Here is a 21,399-nt window from a genome sequence, read left to right on the forward strand (position 1 = left end):
ACGAGACCCACTCTGCTTCTGAACTCAAGACAATTGAGCGGATAACAAATCTAACATTACATGTTTAAGCTGCTGCTATTAACCCGTGCAAAAAGAAGGCCGTAATCCCACGCGGGCGAATATTACATTCTGGAAGGGCCCTTTGTGCTTTGTTGGATATCACGTGCAAAGCATCGGTGTGTTTGCAGGTCGGACTAGGTGCTGTTTCGGCACTATATCCGACGTTTTTCTCCACCTGCTGGGAGCTTCTCCAGGAACTGAACTCTTTGGAAACTCCAAAATGTGGAGAAATAAACTTGTTTAAAAAGGCTTGTTTTAATTAAAAACAACGGTTTTATTAACAACTTCGTTTAACTCACGGACGAGAAGTACGTCAGTGGCGCCTGCTTCTTGTGCGAGCCGATTCCACAGTTTAGGGACCGCGGCATTTTTGACCTACGCAAATGTATATAAATATTAAGGCATCCATACAAAATGTAAATTTCTTTAAAGTAGCGGATAAATTGATGCGATTTATTATTTAGGCATGCATTGTCACCGGATCTGAGTATGTGTGCAAAATGTGGAATTGATTGGACAAGGGGAAGTGGACGAAATTTGTATTACAAGATTTGACCCAGACAGAGTAATCAAGTTTAGTAAAACCGTTGAATAAGACATCGGACGGCCAATGTGTAATCGAGTTCACAGCGGTTTATTAATTGAAGATATTTTTTATACGTGTGTTATACCAATTCATTAATTTGAAAAACAAAAATACAGCGCATTAGTTTATTGAGAGGCTTGACGTTAGGGTTTAATTGAACTATATATTTGTACTCCTTTCTGTTAAACGGAGCGTATATTATTTACATATATACGGTGTCTATATATGTATTGTCTGTTGTTAAAGCATTATCCTTATCATTTGACACCAAATTGAATGTTGTGGTTATGTGAAAGTTAAACTGTTTGCAAAAAAAAATCGGTAATCTTTACCACCACCATATAACAGGAAACCACATCACAAGCCAATTAAAATACTCGCTGACCATAAAAGTGTAATCCATCACAAAATAATTCAAATTAGACAGCAGGTGAAACTGTGTGGTTGACTCACAACAAATTGCTCATATACTTATGAAGTCGTTCTTTTTTTACTGAAAACCTCGAGTGATCTTCTACAGAACTTAATACTGTAGAAGCGTTATAAAGAATTACAGCCGAGACGTTGACAAACTCCTGGGACTCTCTGGAACCTCGCTACGATGTGCGTCAGCGAGGCAGGTCACGGCACACAGTGGTGGTGTATGGTGGGGAGCGGTGGTGCAGCGGTTAGCACGCTGCGCTATGAACCCGGCGATCTGAACCGGTCCTGGGCCTCCCCTAGGTCGACTCAGCTTCAAATAAGTTACCTGGTGCGGTGTGTAAACATCGCCACTGGGGGAGACAAAGGCGGTCGGGCGTGGTGCTGGGCACCCACCCCCTCGCGTGCCGTGCCGGCCTTCATAGGTGCTCGCTAACAGCACTTGCCCCAACAGTCTGTTGAGGCTACACGGGGGATCTTTTGTCTTGTTCGTAGCTTTACCACCCGAACTCAAACGTCTAAATACGGCACTTTATCGTAGTTAATAGCTTTACGTTCACTCACTCCGTTTATCAAAAGCTTTGTCCCACAGCAGTTCAACTGCAGTTTCACAGAGCCAAACATCGAATAATTGATTCTAGATTTGAAGCTTTCGTGACTGCAAGGATTCATACTCTTTGGTTTTTTCGGTAAAGTCACGTAGGTAAAATAAAATAGCTTGTGTTGCCTCCGAAACGTCCTGATTTGATTTAGTTGTTTTCTTTTATTTTAATGTTGTTTTACCTACGTGACTTTACCGAAAAAACCCAAAGAGTATCGAATAATTGCTTGAAGAGGCAGAGAGCAGCGCTTTAACACTGGATTCGCTGAGCACACGCAACCGTCCTTCATGTCCCCACCACTTAACTTACAAAAACAAACCCATCCCATTTTTTAAAAGAAAACGCAGAATGCTACCGTACGTGTGTGGCATCGTCTGTGACACGCTCAATCCACACACAAATTGAAAAAAAAAAGTCTCGCTGGCACCAAATGCCCCCATTGGTCTTTTGGAGCCTACATACAATACTCACCTTTACAAAACCGAAGCTGTGTGCAACTTTTGAGTCGATTGGCTGATCGCCAAGAGACCGGGCGGTTTAAATGCCGAATGCATGAACCCCTTGTATTCTCCCTCGATGTCCCCCATACACAGCCTCGCGACTACGCCCATAGCAAACAGTGCCGGAGTGTTTATCCTCTTGACACGAGGCGTGCCCCCCCCCCCCCCCGTTGTGCCCTCTTGCCCTGCCTTGCCTTTGGAATCGCACCAGCCCTCTCCCCAATGAGGGAACGCAGCCTTCCACGAGATTTCACACGCGGAAGGACGCAGGGCTGGGTGGTGGCAGGGGTGGGAGTGTTCGCAGCAGAGTCGCGGGGTCCAGCGGATGGTGGGTAGGGTGAGCTGGGGTGAGGCAGGCGTTCAAGAAGGCCTGATAAGAAACAACAGCAGCCTTTTGCGTGGCTGAAAGGCGAGTGGCTGCTTAAAACCCACGAGAAACGGTGTCGATGTGACAGCGGTCTCGCGGTGTACGTGTTGAGTTGGTGTCCCGCGGATTCTCGAGGCTCTTCCGACAACTCCAAATGCCACGGTGTTAAAACGATGAATACATTCCTGGATCCATTCACCACTTGCGTTCATACTGCAGAGATGACAAGTCAAAGGTCTATTGAAAGCCGAGACACAGGATGGTCGCGGCACTGCTGACAGAATTCCAAATGCAAAATCACGCATGCTGCAATGTACAGGGTGGTCTAGATGTCTTGCGACCACCAATTAATTGACCCCTAAATGTTTTCTTTGCATATTCATTTCTGTGTTAAATATACCTTACTTAAAAGCATTTTTTTTGTTTAGAGCTTTAATTTGAGGTCACAAGATATTTTGACCACCCTGTACTTTATTTTAAGTGTCATGTATATACAAAACCACACACGTACAAATGCACACATTGACAAAAGAAACCCCCCCCCCCCCCATATAACCCACACAGTGTTGTTCGCCAGCACCTGTGAAGGCTGGCACGGCTCGCGAGGTGGTGGCGCGGGCCACCTTTGTCTCCCCAGTGGCTTTACACATTGTACCGAGATTTTTCCACACAGCGTTGGTGTACGGTGCTATTTCAGGAATATTTTGATGTTTTTTTCCCTGGATTTTCTGTTTGCACAGTCACACATAATCACTTTAAGATGTTTTCTTGTTCATGTTTTTGTTTGTTGCGGTTGCACCCGATTCAAGAGCCGAATGGCTCACAGGGCTACACCAAATCAATGGAACTATGGAACTATGTAAGGCTGAGTCGACCTCGGGAAGGCCCAGGATCAGCTCAGATAATAATCACCACGAATGTGAGCAGTGGCTGAGAATTGAACTTGGGATACTTGATTCGCTGTGCGTTGCACTTACGAAGATGCTACGGTACGAAGACACATCGCCATTCACCAACATTTACTGTCCACATGCATGAGAATTATGTCATCGCGTGTGTCCATTTTCCAATAAGGTACCGTTTCTATTATTTCCTTATACCCCCTAAGCGCTTTTCTAATACCCCGTAAATGTCCTGAGTTGCTATGTGTCAGTGGCCACAGTGTGAACCACGAGCCCCTTGCCGTCTGGCAGCAAAGTGAAGGGGGTGCATCGCCCCTTGCGGCTGCTGCCGAGGGCCCAGCGCATCGCGCACAAACGGGTCGGACTCAATCGTGTGTAAATCACGAGCCCTTTATTGAATTGCAATCGGTAACTGCAGGGATTAAAGCAAGCAAAGCGATCGTGATGAGCTTCGACGGTACGCGCGCAACGTAGGTTGAACCGCTTTCGCGGCGTACGTAGGGAAGGACAACAAACGAAACACAAAGACACGACAGGGGGTGCACTGCGTGCATCTCGCAGGAGGGCATCGACCGCCGCGACTCACTTCAGGAATATTTCTCGCATTGCGATCTTACATCCAGCGGTGGATTCATCGTGTTTGATGATGTTGGCCGATGAGCGTCATCTTTACAACAACGTTGTACAACGTCACGTCGTGTTGACGCCGAATGAAAATCCGTACATGGTACGCAGTTACAAATAATGCCAGGTCATGCTTTTTTATTATGCGTCTAGTTAATTTCGTGTGCTGCCACAGCAGTCGTAAGTTTATCCAGTATTGCGCGCGTGATGATGGTGATGATGTGGCCCGGTCTGTAGCCCTGGTGAGGTCCTCCAGGGTGCATGGAGCCTCCAGGAGCCAACGGAGCAAGGAGCCGGAAGATCAAATGTATCTGAGGACGTATCCAGATTTCTGACACGTACCTTAAAAAAGAGATGCTTTAGTAATTCAATGAGTAAAATAATTCTCAATACAGACGAAAAATGAAAACTAGCTCCCCCACCCCCTCTACCCCCGTCTAAAAATCGGGGAAATATAAACCGCGTGCTAAATTACGACTGTTATATATTCAGGAAGCCAGAGTTTTCTTTGCACCCTTTGTTTATGTAAGATGAGCTTAATAGGAAAAGCTGCACGCTAGAAGCCACGTGTCGTATGCAACCACTTGTTGCGGAAGGTAGTCGGCAGCTAAGGCTTTGGAAATGAATGTTTATAGGATGTTGAGTTTTTCACTGTGTGGATATTCCATTGTCTCTGATATGAGACATTAATGCAAATTATAATTTTTCAATCATCTCACTAATACTGTACTTAGCTTTATGAATGTATAAAAACACATTCAGTTTCCATTCATAAATATTACTTCGAGTGTATAACTGCATATGAACTTTTTAAACTAAACAGTTTAATAGTTTTCCAAATACCTTAAATTAAAAACAAAAATGTCATTTTAAAACTCGAGAACTCAGAAACAATTTGATAACTCATTCCTTTAGGAATTCCACAGCATCCACAGGTGCCTAAGAGTACTCACTAGTCAGTATTAAAACAGATGATCCTACAGCAATTAATTTTGAAGACATAAGCAACGTTAAAATGACATTAATTATACCAAAGAAAGCAAATATATGTTTTTTGGCCAAAGAGTCAAACTTGCATTTTTGTTACTTAAGCCCCGGCAGTGATTAACATACAATGCTCACTCTTTCATTGTCTATATTGGCATGCACACTACAGCACTGGTGCCCGTAATACTTTACGTTACGTGACCCCCTTGACAACCCATGTTACTTAACATATGGTCACCGAACATACGTGCGATGGTGTTCACTCACTCGGTAATTGCTGGCTTTTGACATCGTGAAGGCGTTTTTTTTTATTTTGTTACCTCCCGCTTTCCTGCCAGTTTCATAAATACTCTAACTCCTGGCTGTTACACTGGGCGCAATCTGGCCATTTGCCCCAGTTACATCATTGCCTGAGCCCCCTTACGTTTTAAGCACGAAACGCGTTGTTGAGGCTAAATGGGAGGGAATTTTCTATAGAGAGGGATGTAGTCAACGCCGTGCGGGGTGGCATCATAAGCGTAGGGAGGTTTCCTCTGAGGACTCTAAGACATTAATGGGCCATCCATTTAGTACGTACGCGTGGAGGGGAGAGGGGGTGTTAACCCAAATGCGTACGCTTGCGTATGGGGGGGTCTACTGACAATGTACGTACGCATAGGAAACGGGGGGGGGAGGGGGGGGGGGTGAAGCCTCGATCATGATGTGTCTACATTGGCATTCAAATGAGCCACAGTTCAGTGTCTTCAGCTGTCAGGCAACTACTACCGGGAGAAGTAGGACTGTGGGAGAGGTGTCACTTGTATGCCACCGTTCCCCTGACTGCTCGCTGTCATGCAGCTCAGCAGCGAGTCTGACATAGTCTGGCGGCCTGCCCCATGGGTCCATACATCCTGCAATCTGGCCTCACTGCAGACTGACGCTGGCTCAAGGTTTTAGCTGCCGCAAGGCCAGTGTCAAACGACACCAGCGCAATTCATACGCCTGAGTCTTCTGGCGGTGATAACAATCAAAAGCTCTGTACGATGATGATGACGACGCCAGCGACGCTGTGGATCTTGAGACGGCGGCCCAGCAGACTGCAGCCATCACGCTGCTGTGCCACAGCCTGACACTGCGCGTGTTGGCGAAATCCCTACAATGCGTCACCTGTCCCACTGGGTTCAGTCGGCGTTTGAACCTAGCGGACACCAGACAAACTTTTTAAAGGTACGCAACTTAATTCTTTAATGCAGCCGGCGGTGGACTATCTGTTTGCTTAAACGCGTTAATATTATTGATCCTTGATCGATTCTGCGTGGATTAAATATCGGCTGTTCTATAGGATTCGGGGGAGGGCGGGGTGGTCAGGCGTACGTACGCAGGGGGGGAGGGGGGGGTGTAAAAAGTACGCGTGCGTACAGGGAGGGGGAGAGGGGTCAAGTTTTGACAGATGTTTGCGTACCTACTAAATGGATGGCCCCTAAGAAGCAACGTTAGGATCAGAACGCCTCGCCTGCTCCCGTTGTCGCCTGCCAGAGGAGCCGCGCCGCGGCTGGCGATTTAAGCATCGGTGCCTTTGCGCCCACGAATGATTTGATTGACCGAAGTTGGTACGGCAGGGTGGACACGAGATGAATGAATCGGCAGCAGTGATAACGGATGAGAGAAGGCGAGAAACATCTCGGCGGTGGCTGTGATCGAGACACTGCCTGCTACGGTGATCTGACCCGAACATTAAACCCCTGCCACGGCCGCCGTTTGGGAAACTCACAATTTTCCCAGGGCAATCACGTGGCCCTGGAACAAAGATGAGCCCCGAAAACGTTAACCCTCAAGGACCAATCGCTGCTACCCGCACACGCCTACGATCCGAATGCAAGTTCGCCACATTTCACAAGGGCGGATTCAAATGGTTTGCCGTAGTTTTTTTTAGATTAAGTCAAAAGGCCAGATTCACATCCTGAGCAAACAACTCAAACCCATGGCTTCGTTGATTTGCCACAAGTTTGGGAACACACACGCACATTGGCATGTTTTACCAACCCGCGCCGACCAGCGTGGTGAAAGGTGTATAGTTATAACGGTGATCACGTTCAGGCTAAAGTAGAATTTGTTGTGAACGGGACATGTTTTCATCAGGTAAGTGCTTCACAAACTATGCATCTCATGAACGCGGGCCAATGGCGATCCCTATTGGGAGGGGTGAAGCCGTTTTACATCGGTACACCATCAATCCCCATCCCGGGCAGCTGCGATCCATCTCACTCCCACGTGCGCCTGATTTCATCTCCCTACACGCAATGCACACGCAACATGAAGGCACGCAACGTAGAAACGAACCGCGCTGCAGGATAAATACTGCTCTTCAGATGTTACCAAAATAGCCCCCAGCCACGGCACAGATTGATTAGTTGTGTTGCAGAGAAACATTTGTTTTGCTGTTGCTTTATTTCAGCGGCTGTGGGTTGAAGTGAAACCAGCAGCTGGTTTCTATAGCTGGTCTCTGCGCTATAGTCCAAGACAATGGATTACAATGCGCTCTCTTATTCTGGTCACACATGTAAGTCTTGCACAGTAGTATGAGAGAGTAGATTATGTTGGTCTTGCATACTGCATTCAGACCGTACATAAGAGTGTTGTTCTCGTATACTAATCCCATGTGTAGATCACGTACACTATTCTTTGGGTCTTTCGGTAAAGTCACGTAGATAGGTTCAAATAAAATAACCTATCGACGTGACTTTACCGAAAGACCCAAAGAATATGAATTCCCGTAGTCACGAAAGCTTTAAGTCATCATGTACACTCTTCGAGGATGATAGATCGTAACTCTGTCTCATAAGTTGGTCTCATATGCAGGTAGGTGTTGTACTCCAGTCTCAGACAGTAGATTCTAATGTTCACCTTGAAAGCTGGTCTCACATTTTGGTCCTATACGCCGGTCTGGGACAATAGATTATAACCGCCGGTCTCATATGCTGATCAAGTATGGTGATCTCATCGGCTGGGATTAAATTATTGTCTCTTATCCTGACCTCTTTTGATCTCGAGCAAGAGATTCCAATTCTGCTCTTGGATGCTGGCCTCATATGCTCAGCGTAAATGGCGACCGTGCACACCGTTCTTGTATTGCTATCTCGGACCCTCGTCGTATCTGGTCTCGTACACCGCTATTGTACGCTGCGTTTCACTGCTCATCCGTTATGCCGGTATCATAATCTTAACTCAGGTGTTAGGGTTCAATGCCGGTCATATAACACTGCTCATGCACGCTGTTCTTGCATTTCGAGCATATGACACTCATCATATACTTGGATCTCAGACAGTAGACTCAAATGTTCGTCTTTTGAGCTGGTCCTATACGCTGCACTGGGATGATAGATTCGAATATGACACTTGTCTTTTGCACCGTACATATGACGCTTCTCATATTCTGGTCTTTCACACTGCTCTTTGTCGGCTGGGTTTCACCGCTTTGTGTGTGCCATAAGCTGGTGTCAGCCGCCGGGTCACAACGACGGTCGCGCACGTCCGTACCAACGTACGTGTTAGCGTACGTTAGTGCGCGCGTTGGTACGTACTAACGTCCGTACCAACGTCCGTACCAACGTGCGTGTTACACGTACGTTAGTGCGCGCGTGCGTCCCGGACGACACCGCGTGGACTCAGACGCCGAGCCGGGGCCCGGCTGCGGCGCTGCCCTTGCACTGCCGGCACAGGAGCCGCCCCCCATCGTCAACGCTGCACGGCTCCTCGGGCAGCGTGGCGTCGCAAGCGGCGCAGCTGAAGTGCTTCCTGTGCCAGGCTCTCCCGCCGAGGCGCACGCAGTCCTGGGAGAAGATGAGCTGCGGGAAAAGGAGGAGGAGGAGGAGGAGGAGGGGGGGGGCAACGGCGGAGTTGAACACCAGCAGCCCCGACGGCCCCGGACACACGCACGCACAAAAAAAATGACTCGGGCCCCAAGTCTTGTCGGGACTTTTTGCCAAGGAAGAAGCTACTGTGCCGCTACTTCACTTGTTTCTTGGGAGATTTTGGTGACGCTTCAACTCTTCAGAGATAATGTATGTTGAACGTCTTTTGCACCGTACATAGCCACCAGTGCAAATCGGAGTTGCGGGGGGAAGGTCAAAGGACAACAGACTAAACACAAAAAGCAGTTCTGCAGGAATTAGTTTTCAATCCCGATTTAAAAGCGCATAGCTCCTAATATCGTTCCAATGACTGCAGAAACGCATGAGAAAGTCCGCTTAGTTTGATGGTTCGCTAAAAGCTGCTGCGAGGAAGACCAGAGTTTGCGTGATGGTTTACGTTCCTTGATGAGATCACCAAGGCAGTTGTCCTCTGTTACTTTCCTTTTAAAATAATGGTGCCTGGTGTGATTTACGGTGTATGGGATGTTCATCAAGTTACTTTACACATTTGCTAATCATAATGTGACGTGCCTTACATACACCGCAAAATAAGATGGCACTATATTTTAATGTGCATAGAGTTGAAACACTATATTACAGTTTCATGAGCAACCTAATTCAACATATTCTTGGTTCTTTCGGTAAAAAACGAGAATATGAATCCCTGCAGTCACGAAAGCGTTAAATCAAAATCTAATTCAACATGTTTAAGTGCATTGAGAGAGTATTGAATATCAGGAGTGTGAAGGTTATTCGTGGAGTCCTCTTAATAAATGAAATTTAAGCTGTTATCAATCGTGGAGGTATCTCTAGGGATCGAGGTTTATTGAAATTCTAGTAGTCTCATATGTCTGCTCACAGCTGCACTATAACCACATAGCTACAAGTACAGCTGCACATTTCACAAAATTCCCACATCTGGGCGCATGATATTGAATACACCGAGCAGTAATAATGCCTGACATTTTCCACATTTGGTGAGTGCAGTTTGCTTGTACAACTAAACCATCTCGCCCCTGAAAGCACAATGCACCTCTGAGTGATGCGGGTGGATGGGTGGCGCGCTACACTATGGACCTTGAAGCTTGAGTTGGGAGGCTGGAAGGGGGTGCGAGGTTGGTAGGGGGGGGGAGGCTGGTAGGAGGGGGGAGGTGGGTAGGGGGGGATGGGAAGTGGGTAGGGTGTGGGAGGTGGGTTGGTAGGGAGGTTGGTAGGGGGGGAGGTTGGTAGGGGGGGTGGGAGGTGGGTAGGGGGGGATAGGAGGGGGCTGGCAGGGAGGGGAGAAGGAGTGGATGGACCCTCCCCCCGCGCCCCTACCTCGTCGCACGCCGGGCACCGTGGGAAGAGTGCCTCCCCGTAGTGGCGGCCACAGAGCGGGCGGTCCCCGTGCGGGAAGTAGATGAGGTCGACGAGCAGCTCGGAGCACTCGCTGCAGGAGAAGCAGGCGGGGTGCCAGGCCAGGGGGTCGGCCCCGAGCCGAGCCAGCACCGCCGGCTCCTCCACGCCCACGCTCAGGCCACACGTGGGACACAGCTACGACAAAAGACAAAGATTCCCCATGTTGCCTTTGCAGACTGTTGGGGCAAGTGCTGTTAGCGAGCGGCACCTATGAAGGCCGGCACGGCACACGAGGAGGAGGGTGACAAACACCACCCCCGACCGCTTTTGTATCCCCAGCGGCGATGCTTTTACACTCCGCGCCGGGTACTCATTCGAGGCTGAGTCGACCGAGAGGAGGCCCAGGACCGGTTCAGATAATCGTCACTGGTGGTGTTGGTGGCCGTGAGCGGGAATCGAACTCGGGTCGCCGGGTTCGTAGCGCAGCGCGCTAACCACTACGCTACCGCTCCCCACAGCTACCGGGGCACACGCAGGCACAGACAGGTGGCGGCATTTAACACGGAGGCTTTCGAGTCCAATATTATTCGCGAGAAAGGTTTTCATTATGAATACCAATATTGTAATCACCAGCGAAACGTCGTACTCAAATTGTAAATGTGGCTTGACTGTCCAACGTACCGGTGTGCTGAAGTAGTAATTAATTGGCACGTTTTGTTTACGTGACAAACCTTACCAAGTCGCTGTGTCGGGTGGGCGCGGGCTGGTCGGTTAACGACACATTTAAATTTATGCGATGGAACCTATTCGTCCGAGAAGGCAATGTTCACTGTCGTTTCTCCTCTGTGGGAAAATAGCCCAGGAATAGTAACCGTTCTGAAAAGTACCAGTGGATAGGGTGGTCCCAGATGACGTGTGACCCCCAATTAATTGACCCCTGACATTTGTTTTCCTTTGCGTATTAATTTCTGCTTTAAATCAACCTTATTTAAAAAAAAAGATTTAAGTTTTAGAGAATTAAATGGGGGTCACAAGACAGCTGGACCATCCTGTACATGCTTGGTGTTCCGTGGCATACCGTCTTACACCGGCAAATTTCGACCACCAAAACCCACGACAATGACGATACCCTGTCTGTGTTGAGTGTTCAAGTTTGCGCTGGACAGCTCTCCAATGTGCTATTGGCTTGCGCCGCGTGTTCTCGGCACGATGTGCAGCACGTTGCGCCCCTTGTGCTGGGATCTTCTTCACGAAGTGAAGACTTAGCCGGTCAAGAAGCTCCCAAGTACGTGGAGCAAAATTGGGGATTATGCCCCCAAAAAAAACGCATTCGAGAGCGACGCAGATCTCGAAAAGCCTACAGGGTCTGTTTGGAGCGGGTGCTGTTGGCGAATAGCACAAGGAGGTTTGCGTGGTCAGCTACATGCCCGAGCCACATTTGTCTACCCAGAACCGAACTGACGGGTACCACCCACACCAAAGACAAAGAAAACCTTGTATAGCCTTAACAGACTGTTGGGGCAAGTGCTGTTAGCGAGCACCTATGAAGGCTGGCACGGCACACGAGGTGGTGGGTGGCCAGCACCACGCCCGGCCACCTTTGTCTCCTTTGTGGCGATGTTTACGCACCATACCAGGTACTCACTTGAGGCTCTGTCGGCCTAGCAGAGGCCCAGGACCGGCTCAGATAATCGTCACTGGTGTTGGCCGTGAGCGGGAATCGAACTCAGGTCGCCGGGTTCGTAGCGCAGCGTAGCGCTGACCGCGACGCTACCGCTCCCCAGGCACTCATGCACGTGCACACGTGTCCTGCTCCCTCCGCATAGTCACATCTTTTTAATTTGCACATTTTTATTGCTGTGCACGGTGGTAGTGGCGCTCGACTATAATTTAGCATATTGGAGGCAATGGCTGGTGGATTACGTCAAGGTTTGTGAGACTCCCAGGCCTGCTAAACAGTGAGGTGGCCAAGAGACAGCGATTCAGTGCAGCAAGTGGGATCATGACCCTTTCTGCGCAGGCCTTTTCAGTGCACACTTCTATTGAGCGTGTAAGCTTTTGTCAAAAGACAGTACTTCAGTTTCATTCCACGTGCAAAACGATCATTCAAAAAGCATCGGACAAACATTCCACCGCATCACTCCTGCGAGACAGGAATTTGAGATCAAATGACCCATGGTTGAATTAAAACAACACAACACACTTGTCAACAACACCATCAGAAATAGCGGGCCTTACTGTACCTGGTAAAGTAATAGTAGTTTTTATTTTGTTTTATATGTGACGTTTTACGGTTTCAGGCAATGGCCCTTCAACATTGACGAGTGTGTTGATTTGTTTGTTAATTGTGCACAACTGCCAAGGCAGAATCAACCAAATGCTTTGCTGGAGAGGTACAATTTGCATCACAAGTTGAGATAATGAATGAGAAAGTATTTTTTTAGATTTCCAAAATATTTCTTTCTCCTGGTGAAATATATCCACAAAACTAATTATATTTCATCAACAATGCCTGAGACTCTATTCACCATTTGTTTCGTTTAAATATTCAAGTAACTTAAAATTGTCGGAAAATAAACTAACAAATCCATTATAACAGGGGATGAGTATGGCTATAATTACCAATAAAATGTACTATAAAGAGTGGTGAGTATTGTGCATTGAAACACCACCCCAGCTAAAATCATATTGTTTTGTTTGTAAATGTCTTGCTGTGTTTTTAATTTTACTTGTATAACTAAGAACTTGACTCTCAGTGATCACACTTGAGCGTTAAGCCGACGGTTATGAATGACGCCATTTTTATAATGCTCGATGCCGTCGATTGGTATTACTTCGCAACATGTGACAAAAACCACTTACAAACGTGCAAAAAAAATATGGACTTGGAGTGGGCTTAGAAGATTGATGGTGCAGTAAAAAAGGACAGTTATTAAACTTTTTGGAAATGTAGACCAGATCATGCATCTGGCTGCGTGTGCGTGCGCTCACTATGGGAAGGTTTCAAGTTCAAATCAAAGTTGGAAGCCGACTCAGCTGACAACATTTGCATAACTTTGTGAAGATGTCCGCAGCGATTATCTTGTGTAAACACTCGCCCCGGTCATAGTCATGTGGAATTTCCATCACTGACGCAAATTGGCATGTACCTCTCCAGCAGAACATTTGGTTGATGCGGCCTTGGCAGTTGTGCACAACTAACAAACAAATCAACACACTCGTCAATGTTGAAGGGCCATTGCCTGAAACGTCACATATGAAACAAAACAAAAACTATTATTAGTTTACCAGGTAAGGCCCACTATTTTTGGTGGTAGTGGTGGTGTTGTTGACGAGTGTGTTGAGTTGCCATCCAGACATCCACCCTACGTCCTTCCTTGTGGAAGAGATATGTAGATGACACGTTCGTCATTTGGCCACATGATCTGCCAGCATTGAACCAATTTCTCAACCACATTAATTCCATACACCCATCCATCAAATTCACCATGGAAGTGGAGAAGGATGGTAAGCTACAATTTCTGGATGTTTTGTTTGAGAAGAGACCTGATGGCTCGTTGGGACACTGTCTACAGGAAAGCCACCCACACAGATTCCTATCTGAAACCTGATTCCCACCACCATCCGGCACAGAAGAATTCCCTCATCAAAACACTACACCATAGGGCCCACTGCATTTCTGACCAACACCACCTGGCCAGTGAACTGGAACACGTACACCAGGCCCTCAAGATGAATGGGTACTCGTACCGCATTATTCACAAAGCTGTTTCACCAACCATGGAGAAACAGTCCCCTGAGACGCCGATCAAAACCATCACGTTACCATACATAGCAGGTGTTACCAAAAATATGTCCAAAATCTTAAACAAACACAAGATCCAGGTCCGATTCAGTACAGTACACAAAATCCGTGATCTAATCCCATCTGTGTAGGATGTCATTCCTGACATGCGATATCCTGGAGTCTACAAACTAAGTTGCACCTGTGGTGGGTGTTACATTGGGGAAACGAAACGACATATCTCGGACCGTGTTCGCGAACACAAGGCAGATCTGAAACATGGCAGAACCAATACCTCCGCCGTGGCTGACCATTGCTATAACGCTGTGGGCTCTAATGATATCGTTTTTTCCGAGACCAATGTACTCTGCAAACGTTCGGGCTACTATCAAAGGTTTGTTCATGAAGCCATCCAGATATATAAACATAGACATAACTTCAACCGAGAAGATGGATACATATTGAGCAATCATTGGAAGGATGTTATTAACCAGGTAAAACCTTAACTGCTTCATGGTGTTGCATTCATATCCGCATCTCCAGATTCTTCTGCCTCCCACTCCCAGCCCCGCTAATCCTCCTACCCCCCCCCCCCACCTCTATCTCTCCTCCCCTCTCTTACCTATAAAGCCTCTTGTCACAGCAGCCCTTTTGCCCACTTCAGCAGTTGTTTCTTGCTGTGGTTGTCCCACCTGATGACGGACGCTTGTGTTGCGCCCAAAACGTCGTGATTTAATTTTATTTTATACCTACGTGACTTTACCGAAAGAACCAAAGAGTGTGTTAAGTTGTTTTTATTCAGCCATGGGTTCATTTTATCTCACATTCCTGTCTCGCAGGAGTGACGCGGTGGAATGTTTGTCCGGTTATTTTCTAACGATTGTTTTGCACGTGGAATGAAACTGAAGGACTGTCCTTTGTTGTAAATCGGAGATGAGCACTTCCCAATGTTTAATTGAGCAGGAAACCACTGCCTTTGTTGGTTTTTTTTGCTTTTGAAACAGCTCACGATGCAGGAAACTATTTGGTGATGCTGCTGGGTTGGCAGTGATGCAGAGGCACAACCAACAAAAACAAACTCAACACGTTCGTCAACAACAGTGTGGGGCCTTAAAATGAAACAATTCGGGTGATGTTTTCAGGCAATGGCCCTTTATCATAGCAAATACATTGAACGAAAAGGAGCATGAGTAATGATAAGAGACATGGACGAGCACACTTCGTGTCTTATCACCCCCCCGGGGGTTCATTGAAAGCAGGCTATCTTTTCAAGAGAGGAGTATTTTTTTCCCATAATACAGGTTTATTTGGGTGAGATTGCGTAAATGTATAAATGCGTCGTTAAACCCGGCGGCCCGTGACACTGCCAACCAGTAAGGGTTGTCACGTAAAAGAGGGGCTCACAAGTGATGTCAGCACATCTACGCCTTTATTTAAGGAATGAAACAGGAGGACTTCTCCACAAATCGTGGCTGTCCGCCTGATGAAGCTAGTTGTAATTACTGACGAAACGTCGTACTCAAGATTGTAACTGTTGTGGCTTTGCTCTCCAACACACCGGTGTGCTGAACTAGTGACGAATTGGCATGTTCAGTTTACGTGACAAACCTTACTAGTTGGCTGTGTCGGGTGGTGGCGGGTTTAACGACACATTTATATATTTACGCAATCTAAATCAATAAACCTGTATATTGGATGATATTGGTCGCGAAAGCCTATGTGTTCAACTGAGGAGTTTTGACAGTGCTATGAAGAACGTGCTATGAAGAAGAGTCATTGTTTGAAACATCACCTATTATATATTTTTATATATATTTTTTACCCCTTTTAAGGCAGGGTTGTGGATGAATGTGTTGAGTTTCATGAGTAATATGAACTAAACTTTTATTTTATGTTATTAGGTGAGGCCTACTAAGCTATATAGTTCTTCTTTTCAGAAGCGACCTGGCCACAAATGACAGCTCAACGGTGGCTTATCACGTGGACATTGATAGTAGCCAAACACTCAAAGGCAGGAAGGTTACCAAAATAACATCGATTCCTTGTGTTTGCCTCTATCTAAACGATCTGCTTTGATCTGGCATTTTTGGCCTTTGCGGTCCATAGTTGTGCGATCATCGCAGGCGTATGAAAAAGAAGGCTTAAAATAATCCGCACAAGCAGTGGCCGGGAAGCAACTTTGGCAAAGGCAATTGTGGATGTAATGAGCCGGGGGCAAAAAGACGCGGTCTCCATCCAGACCGTGTCTTCTTAAACTCATAAACAGCCGCAGTAATGGCGGGATCGTGCGTTTTGATTCTGCTGCTCATAAAAATGCAACTCCTAAAAAAAAAAGACCATGGTTTCGCTGTCCTCCCACATTCAACTCCTGGATCCGTGTGGGTTGCCGGTTAGCCCAATAAACGTAAACTGTTAAAGATGTATGCCATGGTGGCTTATTGGAGCTCGCAGCTTCTCTGGGTCTTTTCTGATAAATGCGTAGGTGGTTTGAGTATACACGCACGTCGAGAACTTTAATGAACGGACGCACACATTTGCACGTGTGCCCCATACAAGAGGAAATCGAGCAGTTTTGCGGCTGGTTGATATTAAAGAGCAGAGACTCGCTGCAGCCGTTTATGAATGTTCCCTCCAGTAAATCTCACATCTTATCTATATAACGGATGATTCATGTCTTTGTTTTCTCGTTTAACAAGGGAGGAGGATGTCTTTAAGAAGCATCGGATAAATACAGAGAACACTTCGTTTCGGGGGAAATGGAAGATTAGAACTGACACTGGTTTAATGTTTCCAGGAGGTGGTCAGTGGAATGGGTTTGAGGAAAACCCCTCACCACCATCACCACCATCACCACCATCACCACCACCACCACCAATGAAACTCGCACAGGGAGTCGGACCTCAGACTCCTCCACTTTATTTCACACACGCCGCCTTCGCTTGACGGCTCTATGCCGCGCACCAAATGTCCACGAACGACTGGGCTCTGGACATTTCGCCCACGTGCAGCACGGGACCGTTTGGCCGTAATAATCGGGAGTGGAAGGAGTTCCACTGGCTCCTCTGCTGACCTCGAGCTGATTGGAACCCTCAGCCCCGGAAGTATTTGCTCCGATGCGCACGTGTCGAAAACGCGACGCGCCAACCCCCCACTAATCGTGGAATGAATGCATTCGGTGCGCGATAACACGAACATTGGCTGTGGGTCGCACAGTGGCCCGGAGAGCTTGGCTTACGTTCGGACGGGGGTGGGGGGGTTGACTCAGCCCGCTGTTGTCCTTCTGGGATGGATAAGATGTACAGCACTTTAATGCGAGGGCTTCATCTCCTCGTCAAACATATCCCCTAAGGACTCAGCCTAGGATATATGCGGCTGAAATTAAGCCCTGGTCGAATGCCCGCGGCAGTGTTTGGGTGAAGCGCAACCATTGCGTTCATGAATTGATTAAAACTGATTGATAAGTTCACGATACAGGCACAGAATGGCGTGTGTAAGAATTAAGGATGTTCTATTTGTATATATGTTGTACGTATATTGGTTTCACGTAATCCCTGCAGCCACTAGTGGCCGTTACAATCACCGTAATGTTAAAAAAAATTGAATCTTGAGTTGAATCGCGACCCCCGAATCATGACGATTAATTGAATTGTCGGGAGGGAATAAATGCTTGTTCGATTTAAATACCTGTCATAGGAATGTGGAATGTCCACCACTGGCTTGTTTAAGTGGGAAAAACACATTTTTGTTGACTAAATTATATCCAACTGTGGCATTTTCATTGTACAAAGTGCAAAAACACGTACAAGTATATATGTAACTGTAGAATTCAGTCGTGTCTGTAAATGTATGTTACATTCACTGTGTATGAACCTGTTTCAACACAGACAAGGGGTCTCGCCCACTCACAAATTATGTAATTTATAAACTGGTCTCTGTATACTCAAAACTTGGTACTTTATCATGTGAAACAATATTAACAGGCTGCACTGAGCGTTCGAAAATAATAATCTCATACAAGTATATGGACATGGTTTAATGATAATAACTTCAGCTTGTAATGCGTCACAGCATTTACTCGCTCTCGGAAAGAGGAACCGCAGATATTCAGGAAGGAAACCATCTGGTGAGCAGACGCGACCAACAATTGGCCAAGCTCTGCGATCCTCTATATATTAAGGTGTCATCGGCCAATTAATGTTTACATGTGGGAGAGAAATGCCGCACCCAGAGAAAACCCACACGTGCGAGGGGGAAACACTCGATCCCATACAGACAAAACAGATGAATTCCACATGTTGTTCTGTACCTCTTTCTGCTAACGTGTTGTCTTACACGTGAAGATAGTAAATTTTTAAAAAGAGTATTCTGCCTTATGCTCAATAAAAAAATATCTGCTTTGACGTGGAACATCTTGTGGAGTTCTCTGGGTAAGGAGACATGAAATGGTCAGCCGCAAAAAAAAAAAAACGGCTTCTCTTACATCTAATAAAACAGCGGTGGTTCCCATTTCATCTGACGGCCGCACATTACATTCGAGTGGCTAACGGAGTGTGGCTTCTTCTCTGACAAAGTGCTTTTTCGTCTCTGGTTTTAAAGAGCGCTTGGCGCGTGCTCTCATGTTCACAAGGGAGCAATACCCAATTGCCAAACAATCCCCCCCACGCCACGGCCGTCCCCCTCTCACGCGTCCGTTTGGGTTTTCTCCTCTCGTCGTCTCGTGGAATGTCGTGACACGTACATGCAGGCAGGCATCTCCCGGCACAACGTAAAACCCAAATGAATCGCCTTTTCACGTACGTACGTACGTTTGTTTAACTTCTTTAGCGCCACCATGGGACCTTTTTGCCAGCATCAAAGTATGAAAACTAAGAATAGATTTTACCCTTTCTGGAAATAAAACAGGCGTTAAGGTGTTCAAACACCAAATATAAACCGTTTTGCAAGGAACCAAGGCTGCATTAACCACACGTACTCGTGGCGGACATGCAAGCATGCGAACACGCCAAAACCTATTCTTATTTTTCACACTTCTTTCGCCACGGTACGTAGGCGACCGTGCTAATTGGAGGTGCGGAGTGAAGAAAGAACGCTGGTGTATAAGGTCGCGGTGAAAGGTAACGGTGTGGCCCCCTGCAAATGTTCTTGCTCTCCCCGCTGCTTGTGGATGTGATTTTTGTTTTGGTGCCATTTCTTGATTTTTTTTTATTTTTCGTGGTTGTAGTAGTAGTAGGATTTTCATTTGCCTAGTGTGTGTGTGTGTGTTGGGAGTTCTTTCACGCCATTGTCATGAATGACGCTATGTACAATGAAAGCATTATTATAGGAAACTCTACAGAAGACCCCTCTACCACAGGGTATTTGGCCTACTCTTCAACGCTCGCCAGTCAGCTTGGAAGGTCTGGGAGCACCCGTGCTTTGACCTACCACACGGGACCTGCCAATCAACAAACTGCGGCGTGTCCATTCGTACTTCTGGACGGACAGGCGTGGGTAATAAAAAAAAATCGTCGAATGTTTCGAACTGCCGCGCCACGAGATCGAATGACCCTTGGATTGCAAGTCCAGTGCGCTGACCGTTACACCACAGCAGCGGCCCTGATGCTGACGCATCGACATTAAACTTCATCGTTCTTTTTCCGAGATCATGTTCAGCGATGAGAGCACGTATCCAGTGCGAAAGGCTGAACCGCGAACACACAGTTCCAATTTCTTTGGAGTTTCACAACATTTCTATATATATTTTTTTTAAACACGAGACGTTTTGCAAAGTGTGATGCAAATTAAAGTGACACCGAGGTGGGTTTCACAGCATTGCGTAAACTCATGTTACTTGAACCTGGGTCTCATGGCACAGCGTCTCAGAGCCACAGAGTGTAGACAGAGGCTCAGATCCATCTCAGTGACCTGGCACTTGGTGATGCAGTGCTGAATTTCCACCCCCCCCCAATCACCCTCGTGTTGCTCAGCGTGTTTACAGAGCGCGCAGCGTGGAGTCAAGAAGCTCAGGGTGTTCTGGACAAGTTCCCAGCAGACTGAGGCGGCACCGCAACTCCCAAGGGCTATCTGGCAGATGATTTTGGGACGCATGTTTTGGTTGATGTAAAATAACAAAAATTACAATAACAATTTAAGGGCAAAGTACAGGCTCATCAACTATGGGTTTGTAAATGGCATTTGATTAAGCGTCTTGTTGAACATCTCCAATGCGAGCAATGTGTGTTCAAGAAGTCCTCTACAAATATGAATTTGATGAGATGGAATATATTTTAAATTTCTGCTATGGGTTTCATTTTGTGAGGGAAGGGTCATGTGGTGCTGTGGTTAGCACACTGCAATATTAAGCGGACGGCCTGCATTTGATTCATGACCAAGACTAGCACTAATGGTGAGTAATTTCTGAGCCGGTCCACCAATCTGCAATGACCTCCATAGTGAGGTATTACGACTGCACAGGCTTTTGTGGTTGTGCTATGAGATGTTAACTACCTTGCCTGGTATGCAGGAGGTCGTGGGTTCGATTCTAACCCTGACGCCTGTATATTTGGAGTTTGCATGTTCTCCCCGTGGCTGTGTGGATTTTTCTCCAGGTCCTCCGGTTTTTCCCTCCACATTTAGAAACACGCGTTTAGAGTATTTGGCTGATATAAATTTCCACACGATAAACCGCTTCTTTGAGCTATCATTTGTGGGCAGGTCGCTTCTAAAAATAGCTATATCGCTCACCTGGTAAAATAAAAATAGTTGAGTACAGCTCTCCAATACCTAACGTCTCGCTTCTAAGAAATATTGGGCGGCATGTATCATTACAACCAAGCGAGACGTCGCAGAGATGTGGTGAACTATCGATCGTCAAACAAAGTCGTCGTCAAAACAAACTTCCAAAACCGACACGCCTCGGAGACACCTTTATCCAGCAGTGGATCGACATAGGGCTCTGAATAATCATCTCTATTGCCCATTCCCTTGCCTCCTCTCGCCCCATCCGCTCCTTCCCGTCCCTCCGCTATCCTTTCGTGACCCCTAAGCACTCCTCTATCGCTGTTACTCATTCCTCAATCACTGTACATCCCCTATCAACCGCATCATTCCATGCTGCCATCGTTTTGCGAGCCACATCATCAAGCGCCTTGAGTCAAGGCGCTCTATAAATGAGGTTATATTGAAGTAATGCGGAAACTGAAACAACGTAATTTTTTTTTCAACGTTAGAAACGACGTTGAAACAAAATCTATAACAACGATAATAATTAAAACAAAACAAAAAACACAAGCTCACGGCTCGTGTTACCGTTAGCACGCCACCTCAAATTAATCCAACACAGTCTCGCAAGCACCTGTGT

At 46.7% G+C, this 21,399-nt stretch overlaps 1 protein-coding gene across 1 annotated transcript in view; it reads right to left on the reverse strand.

The window, feature by feature from the left end:
* Positions 1-3,811: 3,811 nt before the first annotated feature.
* The window catches only part of LMCD1 (LIM and cysteine rich domains 1), a 40,472-nt gene continuing 22,884 nt past the window's right edge, over positions 3,812-21,399 (reverse strand). The window contains exons 6-7 of the mRNA XM_032966618.2: positions 10,256-10,471; positions 3,812-8,872 (exon numbers count right to left, since the gene is read on the reverse strand). Coding sequence (XP_032822509.2) covers positions 8,693-8,872; positions 10,256-10,471 — 396 coding nt within the window. The 3' untranslated portion in view covers positions 3,812-8,692. The remainder of the gene's footprint in view (positions 8,873-10,255; positions 10,472-21,399) is intronic.

Source organism: Petromyzon marinus, chromosome 36 (assembly GCF_048934315.1).
Source record: "Petromyzon marinus isolate PM22_M1 ecotype Great Lakes invasive population chromosome 36, UKy_Petmar_22M1.pri1.0, whole genome shotgun sequence".
NCBI classification, from domain to species: Eukaryota; Metazoa; Chordata; class Hyperoartia; order Petromyzontiformes; family Petromyzontidae; genus Petromyzon; species Petromyzon marinus.